This window comes from Apaloderma vittatum, unplaced genomic scaffold (genome assembly GCF_000703405.1).
Source record: "Apaloderma vittatum isolate BGI_N311 unplaced genomic scaffold, ASM70340v1 scaffold16549, whole genome shotgun sequence".
NCBI classification, from domain to species: Eukaryota; Metazoa; Chordata; class Aves; order Trogoniformes; family Trogonidae; genus Apaloderma; species Apaloderma vittatum.
Genome location: NW_009735951.1, coordinates 25,461 through 35,464, shown reverse-complemented (window position 1 = coordinate 35,464; position 10,004 = coordinate 25,461). Strand labels below are relative to the sequence as shown.

Here is a 10,004-nt window from a genome sequence, read left to right as displayed (position 1 = left end):
AAATAAATGCTGCCTTCTTCAGTCTAAAAGCATAGCTTCTTGATGTTAATCTACGACACTGTGAAAAATCCGCCTCTGTTTAATAACTCCCATGGAAATAGTTGACAGATGATCCTTACCCCTTTGGATATTCTTATTTGGAAGATGAATACCTTCCTTGTTTGTGGGAAGGTATAGCCACAGTTTACTCATCCAGATGATTAGTGATGCTGACTCTATTGCTAATGGGAGCTACAGCTGCACAAATGGGAATGAAGACAACAGAAACCACAGTGATGTACGGACACGTGGATGTACCATTTCTTCCCATCTAACTGACTGGCATCCGTCAGCCTTCAAGGATTTTTCTCTCCCCACTCCCCCAATAATTACAACAACATGTGTATCACAAACGTAGGAGTACTCCAATATCACTTTCTGAGATCATTTAGGACAGACCCATTCACTTGCAGTAACTCCTCAACCTTCTTCCTAACAAGTTTCCCAGAGGAGACATGCTATGAATAAAGGTTTGGTCTTGAGGTGGCCATGGATTCTTTAAGGCTTCGGCAAAGAGACAGCCAAGTTTAATGATGACATCAATTAAAAAAAAATAATAAAACAGTGACGATGCAAAATTAATTCAGGTGAAAAATCCCTCGACATATATTACTTCTTCAAGCCTCTCCGAAAATTTATGCCATGTCATTTTTGGACTTTGTTTTGCCAGTATACCTTCCAGAAAGGATGAGGTGAAGGTGAGAATAACTTTTATGGGAGCATATCCTTTCGCACTGGCTTAGTACTTGCAGTTTTCCCCCGTTTCTTCATTTACAGAGGCAGAGCAAGGACAAGCACCATTGAGAGAGTGCTGCAAACACTGAGTAAGGACCCTTGTTGAAGCACCTGGGCCTTAAGCATTATATAAAATAAAACCCATGAAAGAAAAGGAATTTGAAAACAGAAGAAAATAAAGTAAAGATGTGTGCTGGCTATTTGTCATACAAAACACAAACAAGCTTTTGCTGTTAGAAGTCCCTTTCAGCAAACCTAGACTAATGGTTGAGAGGGTAGTTTTGTGTGGTTTCCTTTTTCCAGTTGGCCAAACAATGACAGATCATTATTTTCAGGTTATTAAATCACAACTCTGCTGTCAAGCTGGGGAACAGCTGTGATGAAAGCAGCGGTAAAAGGGAAGCAAGGGGTCCTGTCACTATCTCTTGGGCACATCATCGCAAATTCCACCTGCTTTGGCTGCGATAGAGGCTGGGAGAGAGAATACTGGAGAGTAGCTGCAGAGCCACATTTAACTGAACTTTAATAGAAAAAAGCTAATAATCTAAATACAATGCCGTCGGGTTTGTAGGTCTGAAAAGCATTTCTTTCTCCTCCTTCCAGCTCCCAAAGGAAATGATCACAGTCACAGGATCTCCATCCAAGTTTTCCAACAGCACACAAGGGCACCCCAGACACCCTGCTAGAACCCTACCAGCAATGCATTTACAGGAACTAATTAGCCATTAGAGTCAAGCCCCTTTTAAGTAGTATAAATTCAACAGCAACATTTAAGATATAAAAGTGCTTTTACATTGATTGCACTGATGAATGCAACGCGTCATGTTTTGCACGTATTACCATCCTCCTTGTTCCTTCTTACATTTTTAAACCTTTCTGCACCCCACACCCCCCAAGGACTAACCATTCCCCAGTGAAATAACTGAAGGTGCTGTGGTGTCCAGCAGAGACCCCGTGGTGGGCTGCAAACCTGGTGTCATCTGAGGAGGGAGGAAAAGAGGGGGCGTGGGGTCCCCTGTCACGGCAAGGCAAAAAGAGCCAAATAAATCTCCTGCAGCAAAGCCTGGCGGGCATCACTTTGCCTGACAGCTTGTAAAACAGAGGTGCTCACATTCATCTGCTTCACTAGAAGCGTTGTGTGGTCTGATTAAATGATGTTTGAAAAGACGGAGGATGCCAAGGGGAGGGGGTTGTAAACAAGGGGAGAAGCCCGGACTCACTTAAAAGACACGGTCTACATGGGGAGATGGAGTCGTCAGGGGATTCTGCTCTTCAGGTCTGATTTTTTCCTACCAATCTGGGTGGTTTTTTTTAAATACTATGTTTGGCAAACAGTGAAATATTTTCACTTTGTTTTTTTTTTTAAAAAAATGGCACTATACTGAACTCCGGCTCCTTAAAAATTATTTTTTGTAAGCCTTCTCTCAGAAAAATGGCAGTACAGGTTCTAAATAAGGATGTCACAGTCCTCTATGGGATGTAAAGCAACTAGTAGCCTTCAGATTTCTTCTACTGTTAATCAGTGATCTAATTAACTAGATTCCTACTCCACATAAAACATTGTAACAGTACAAATCCTTCATTACTGTGGCAATAAAGAGTTCCATTATCAAACACAATTGGAAATTTTCAGTAAGAAGAGGCAAACAAAAAAACCAGAAGGGTTTACACTGCTTTCACATTAAAAGAAATGAAGTTTTTTCACTTTATTTTTAAATATATTTTCTTCCACAGGATAAAATAAAACCAAGAGAAATACTATCAATACCATTTTAAAGGAGAGTTTAAATGAGGTTATCTATAACTGGATAAAGGAATTTCGCTTTTTAAAGTGTACGCCTTGAAAATGGGCCAGAAAGTCATCTGTGCATTTTACTTTTTGACAGTAATCACTTTCAATATTCTGTAAAGGTACCCAGGAGACAAGTAGAGATGTTTGGTAGTGAACAGTAAAACATAATCAGTCTTCAGGAAGACAGTTAAAATTACTGATCTGTGACACCTCACATGTTCAAGTCAATTAAATATGATTAATGACTACCTGGGCTGAGGTACATGTTGCTCTTTTGGTGTACATACAGGGGAATAAGGACTACAGATATTCACTCACCCTCCTCCTTCATATTCATGTGCAGATGTGTTCTGGAGTACGAACACATGTAGAGAAAATGGTAGCATAGAGGAAGGAGTTGCTGAAACCCAGGAAACAAGAGGGGCTTTGCAAACTTCCCACTGTCTAAAAATCTGCTAAGTTTTTATTATGGTGGGAGGAAAAAACCCTTAAAAATAAATTCTAAAGTATGGATTTAATAGACACTCTCTTTTGGCTGTTGCACGAACACCAGACTGGAAGGTTCTACCTACCTGAGCAGGCGGTGGGGGTTGTTGGACGAAGCCCTGGGGCGGCGGCGGTGGCTGCAGCACTTGCTGGGATACTGGTGGACCCGAACCCGTGAAGCTCCCCGGGGGAAGCTGCTGACTTGGGGAAGCCATCAGGTAACCCGGCTGCTGGGCAGGCTGTGGCAAGATTGGTGATGGGTAGACGGGACCAGATGGTGATTCGGGGTTGTCTCCTGATGACTGGCGGCTTAAGCTCATCTGGTTAAACTGTGTCGTCATGTCATCCCGCTGCAGGGCGAAAAGAGAGAGGAAAAACGATGTACACACATGGAATCATAGAAACATTAAGGTTGGAAAAGACCTCTAAGATCACCTAGTCCAGCCACCAACCCAACATTATCATGACCACTAAACCATGTCCTGAAATGCCACGTCTACACGTTTTTTGAATGCCTCTAGGAACGGTGACTCCACCACTTACTTCCCTGAGCAGCCTGTGCCAATGCCTCAACCACTCCTTCAGTAAAGAAACTTTTCCTAATGTAAACCTCCCCTAGTGGAACCTGAGGCCATAAGATGGGGGCTGGGGTGGACACACAAACAAGTAAAAGAAAATTAGGTTCAACTGGAAGCACGAGGTGGTGGGGTGGAAGGGATGGCTCCAGTCCACCATGTGCCAAACTTTGTGTGGGTATCTACATAAATGGAGGCAATTAAAATGAAAGTCATTATAAATGCTTTGACCATGACTTCCAGACTGCAAAGTAAGTGGCATCGCTTGGCACAAAACCCCAATTATTTGGGCTTTCACCTTGTGCCCTCCCCTCTCATTCCAAAATTACAAGGGAACTTCACGGTGTTCAAAAGTTTGTTTAAAGACATGAAAATAACATTATGAATACGTCTTCCCCCAAACAGAATTCCTCAGCTGAACACATGCTGGTAACTGCACCTGTGTTTCAAAAAGATCCCAAGAGGATCCCAGTACGATTCAGGTGCAGATCTTTCCCTTTTTGGACTGTTTTGAAAATCCAAAGTTGTAAACTCAGAGCAGGTAACAAAAAAAACCCCTAAGCCTTCAGTTGCTATTTTCAGCTTTTCTTTTTCAGTGTTGGAATGAAACAAGTACTTTGTTTGACAGGGGAGTGGGGGGGAGGGGCAGAAATAAACCTATGGTAGGATGAACGTATCAAATAAAGTCAATGGACCTATGTCTCATTACATGCTGGTAATGATACATGGATTCTAGACAGTTTCTGTTCAGTCTTGCAAAAAGATCCTTGGGAAGAAAATCTATCACAAACAAGACTGCAAGAGCAAAAAAAAACCCCAAAAATATCGTGTAGTGCCTCTTAAAATGTCAGCATCATTTTACAAGAACATAATCTTAGCCCTGCAAGCACCAAGCCAGATTCAGACTCCAGAAGAGCACTCTATTTATTTTTACTGTATGTGTCCATTGATGCTCTGTCCTAATGCAGAGAGTACCGCACTTTCCGCAGCTGGTTCACTGCTACTCTGTTCTCCAAGTGAGCTGGTATCATCAGGGAATAAAACCAGGCAGCAGACTTAGTCCAAGGATAAAATAATCTAAAATTAAAAGTCATGATTTCTAGAGGTCTGCTCTCCAGTGTTTGTGGACGTAAAAGGGGGATAACCCAAATCTCGAATGCCCAGGTTAGCAATTTAAGCTCCCTAAACAGAAAGTGGGAAGACCCTAGCTCCCTGTCACTGGCACAACAAAATATTTCTCCAGAGAGTCCTGCTCGTAACATCATCGTCCAGGTTAAATAATCAGAACTAGCAGGAACACTGTTTCAAAATGCTTTTCAGTACCAAAAGCATTAAAGCAAACGGGGATTTAGATGGTGCTCTCATGTGGGACATCCCTCGCGTGCTCCCCAGAGGCTCTTGGGCATACTCATGCTCACATATCCGACTTCAAGGCAAGAAAATAAATAAAAAATTTTAGTACCACAGAAAACTGCTGCGTTGGAGAGACTGGCAAGAGATGCTGGGGAGGATAAGAAACTGCTGGATATTGGACTGACTGAGAAGATGGCTGCATTGCCTGAACGGGCTGCAAAATAAACACAGTGAAAGACAATAAATACAACCTACTCGGAGAGAGATAACAGAAAACAACCACCATGGCCACCACCCTCTGATACCGAGAACAAAGATCTCAAGCAGAGCCCTGAAAATGCAGGTGACGCATCAGCAGCCAAAGGACAGGAGGTCTGGTACCACAATTTCAGTTTTCAGTTTTGCGTTACACCAAACACGTCTTTATTACAGATTTTTCTTGCCTATTTTCATATACTGGATGGCCGTTAGATTAAATCAAGCCACTGCTACACCTTCTTAGTGATGTGAGGCAAAGCCAAATTATGAGTCTACATTTACTTTAAAGAGCAGTGCAGTGTAAGTGCATATTTGAATTTTGCTGATAATGACTGATTTAACCAGAGTATGTCATACGCAAAAGAATAATGACTGTAAAGTTGCTTTGTGAGAATACAATAGCTAACAAAAAAAATAATTTGACAAAGAACAGGCTGTGAATTATCACCAGACAGGCCCCACCAGCTTAGAGTAGATGTTTATTTGAGTGAAAGAACAATTTTCTACAGCACTATTACTTTGAAATAGCTTTACTAAGCCTTTCATTTTAATTTCTCATTTAACTTGAGTCTTACAAAGGTTAGAGGAGAAGGTCCATGGTCTAGGCATGGAGAGCTGGCTACCCATGGATCGGGCCAGATATAACTGGACATGGAAGAGTTTGTAGAGTGCTGTACCTGGCTCAACCCCACCAGTGCCCAAAGGGACAGAGAAAGGTCCCCGACTTTTTGGAGACTGCACTACTTTGAAAATGAATGTTTCAGCTTTCACTTTTGGGCAATTTCTGCAAAATAAATTTATGCAGGCATATACCAGCTCATCTAACAGTCTTTTTCAAAATGAAAACATCCTTCAGATGGAATCTTCCCTCTCCACCTGTTTCACCCACTGAAAATACAGACCTTGGGCCCCCTTTGTCTCCAAAGAAAAGACCATCCTGATATTTTTTGCCTAGCTGCATCTTTCCCTCCCACCCTTTGGACCCGAGATGATCTTCTCTTTTTCCCAAGGGCCACCACACCTACCTGCGTGACAAGGTGACTTGCCATTTGCTGCTGTGGCTGTTGGACCTGCTGAGGCTGCTGGGATGAAGGCTGCTGCTGAGACTGTCCCACCATCTGGCTCCTCATCGTCTGCTGGCCACTGGGAGGATTGTATATTGCCGGTGTCCCATCAGGATTTACAAACGGTTGGCCTGAAAGAAAACACCCTGTCTTTGCTAAGCACTTTAAAGAATGTATCGGTTTCTGTGCAAAATCATAAAACTTCACGGTTTTTTGCACGCAAGGTAGACAGCAGATATTTGTTTTATCAGTATGACTTTCCGAAGAATGGCTGGAAGGTTACCATGGCTATAAGATGATTCAGCTGCTATGGTTACTTGAAGTCATTCAATGATGAATTAACTAATACTAAAATTGAACTCTGGAGCAAACAGAGATTATTCTGCTACATTCGTGCACATTTTATTGCCACTCAATTGCTCTTGACACATTGCAGTTTATATGGAAAGGAAAAAATAACTCCACCCTTGTTACTAATTTATTTACACACTGTAATAACACAGTGCTGCACTTTTGAGAGTTGTGCCCTATGTAATTAGAGGCAGCAGCACCTGAAGTTATTAAGGAAAAAACACTTAGTCTTTGAAAAAATCTCTTATATACAGAACAAATTCTGTGCAAAGCACTACTAAGTTGCTGAACTCTTTTTGCTTCATATATTTTAGCTGGAGGAAGTAACCTTGCAAAAGTAATGTTTGTTTAAAAAAAATAATTAAAGTTTATCCAGGTCACTGTCTTACAACCAACCAAAGAAATGTTATTTCTCTCTAGGGAAAATGTTTTCCATGACCTCAGAGTTCTCTGTCTGTTTTCACCATAAATTCAGAAATCAAAGGAATTACAGATGCTTCCCTGAGAAATAAAGGAATTTAAGTAATGAAGTGGTAATATTTAAAGCAGGTAACTAAAGTATGAAGACCTGAGACTAAAAAGGGGATCTGGAGAAATTTGGTGACCTAGAGCAACATTTAAATAATGAACGACAAGCATCTCTACATGTTCTATCTACTCCTCAGCCCTTCAGTTCCTCCCTTTTACCAATCATGGTCAGAAATGGATGAGAAGCACTGGCTAAAGAAACCTTGCCTTCTCTCTCTAAAGTCTTAAGACTTTCTGGACTCCTGAAACCATAAACAGCATTTTCCATAGCCCAGCGAAGGATGACAGAACTTTGAGAAAAGGTCCAGTAATGCTTTAAAAAACGAAAAAAACCCACCCCAAAACAGAAGACCTTTCATGAAGAAATCTTGAAATAAGAAATGAAAAAGAGAGAACAGATGGCAACAGGGAAGACATCTGAACGTTGTGAACTGTTGCTGTGATGGAAGGGCAAAAGATTGCGATGTCATTGAAAGGAGTAAGAATGAAAGTTTAATGCTCTTAAATTGTCAAAGGGGTTAAGTCATAGAATGTGTCAAGAAGGAAACCTTTAAAGGGTAAAGCAGACTGGTGAAATGGAGAGTTAAAAAGCAGAGCCACATAAACGGTCCTTCCCCAAAGCAAGGTTCTCTGTCTGAGGAAGGAGAAGGGTGAAGGAGAAGGGTAAAGCAGAAGAAACAAAGGAAACTGCAGCTCTGGAAACGAAAGTGTGGTTTGTCAACACCTGAGAGGCATAACCAGAGCACGGAGATACCAACAGCATCTGTAGATGCCATCAGAGGCTTGCACAGACAGTGCCTACGTGGTGTGAAAGGAAGCAAAGATCTTTAAATGATATGGTGCTGTGATCAAAAGAGAGGAAAAGACTGGAAGTAGCCACTCTGCAAGAGAAGAATGTGTGAGAAAAAAAAGCTATTCATTATAGGAAACAAAGCCCCTTTTTTCCTTTTCTCTAAACTGTCTTCTCTTCATCTACATTTCTGACAGCATCCATCACTCTGACAGTCGAACACGGCATCCAGCAATCCAAGTCTCCTCCCTAGGGAGCTTCTTTTGTAATGCTACCCTAATAAGATGCAAAGATTCGGAGCCCAGAAGGTGACAAATTTGCAGCAGGTATTTTGCTGCATGTTAAAAAACACGGCAGATGCTGCAGTATAACCTGAATTCCAGCACAGGTAGCAGCATGAAGCTATCCACCTGCGACAAGCTTTTCAGCCTTCAAAACAACCTGCTCCCTCCATTTTCTTTAGTATGTATGGATTTACAAGGGAGCTACAGAAATTAAACATCAGGTTTGAAAGATACGCAGAATTACATATACACAAAAACACTTGCCTCCTGAATATTAAACACACTAACACGGCATGGAGCTCGTGATGATGTCTCTGCAGACAGTGAAGCGTGCTAGGAGAGAAAACGAGGTGCTCTGGTCTAGTGACAGTAGTGAAAAGCATTATACCTACAGCAGAAAAAGACTCCCCAGTTAACAGGGAAAAATACGAGCTCGCTGCTGCAAATTCCTGAATCGACAAAACAGATGTAGGAGATGTTCCTCTTAAACAGCTCTTCTGGCTTGCAAGTGTGGTGAGCTGCACGCTCCATCCTGCCCATGGCCAGGGACGAGCACAACCTCTCAGCTGATGGTGGGCTCAAAGGGGCAGCGATCCCTTTCATGCGTTTCTCTCAAGTCCTGTCACCTGAATTATGGATGACTTCTGCCAGGGCCTGATGAGTTTTGTGCGGAAGTGGCCCACAAAGCGTGCAAAATGCCGCCTTCTGCATTGACTAAGAAATTCCAGCGTTACAGACAGAACTGTGAACTACCAGAACAACAAAAAATGAAAAACTTAGAAATTATGGGGTCTGTCTTACATGTTTGCCTCCCATTCCACTCTCTCCTCTAATAGAGCTTTTAAGAGATGCCTCAAACACTCTCTTACGCTGACAGTATTAGGCTCTCACGTCAATAATATAACAGCTTGAAAAAAGTACATATAACTAATAAAGGCTTTGCAGAAGTACAAGTTTATGCAAGTTACTAAGTCACCTCTCTGGGAAGAACTCAGCACATTTGAACGTAAATAAACAAGAACTCTCCCTGATTTTATATATGCTTATATATTAATCAGTCCCAGATAATACTATCTCTAAATATCTGTGGAAAGCCTCGTTTAACAGTTTGTCAAGGCCGTGTTTTTCTTGAATGCTGTAACTTTCATTTTCTCTTGCCTGAATTCTGACCAAACCCAAGCATTTTTAGCAGTGGACCTGCAAACAAGTTTTATGCATTTGCACCAAAATACTGGAATAGAGAGGTGCAAATATACATCAAATATTGGTTTAAAACAAAAATCCCCAAATGAAAAGCTCCTGAAGGCTCAATTAAGGACACTGAAAAAACATTCCAGAGTTCAACTCTCAGCTTGCAGTACAACGGAAAACACATTTCAGTGCAGGCTTTGTTATTTTAAACCCAGGATAACTCAGCTAAGGCTGACAGCACAGCTAGTCATGGGCACTGAAATACTCCAAATTACTGAGGAAGCATCACAGTGTCAACTTCCCTGAACCTTGTTAATACTGTCAGAACAATACTGTGGGGAGTAATGGCCTAACGTGATCTGGATTTCATCTGGACCAAGGAGGTAACAAATTGCCTTAAACTTCCAGCAAGCTCTCAAGTTCAAGCTCAGAGGTTTCTGAAGCGTTTTCTTTGCTTGGATGACCGCGAGTGCCTTGTCCGCATGAAACAACACTGCTAACTATCAGGAATTGACAAGATTTCAGCTTTTTCCTATCACAAAACTTCCTGTTGCTGCG

At 41.7% G+C, this 10,004-nt stretch overlaps 1 protein-coding gene across 1 annotated transcript in view; it reads right to left on the bottom strand.

The window, feature by feature from the left end:
* ARPP21 (cAMP-regulated phosphoprotein, 21kDa) overlaps positions 1-10,004 on the bottom strand; it is a 69,188-nt gene that overhangs the window by 34,866 nt on the left and 24,318 nt on the right. Inside the window, exons 8-10 of the mRNA XM_009876799.1 lie at positions 6,264-6,433; positions 5,090-5,194; positions 3,139-3,402 (exon numbers count right to left, since the gene is read on the bottom strand). Of these exons, the coding sequence (XP_009875101.1) occupies positions 3,139-3,402; positions 5,090-5,194; positions 6,264-6,433 (539 nt within the window). The remainder of the gene's footprint in view (positions 1-3,138; positions 3,403-5,089; positions 5,195-6,263; positions 6,434-10,004) is intronic.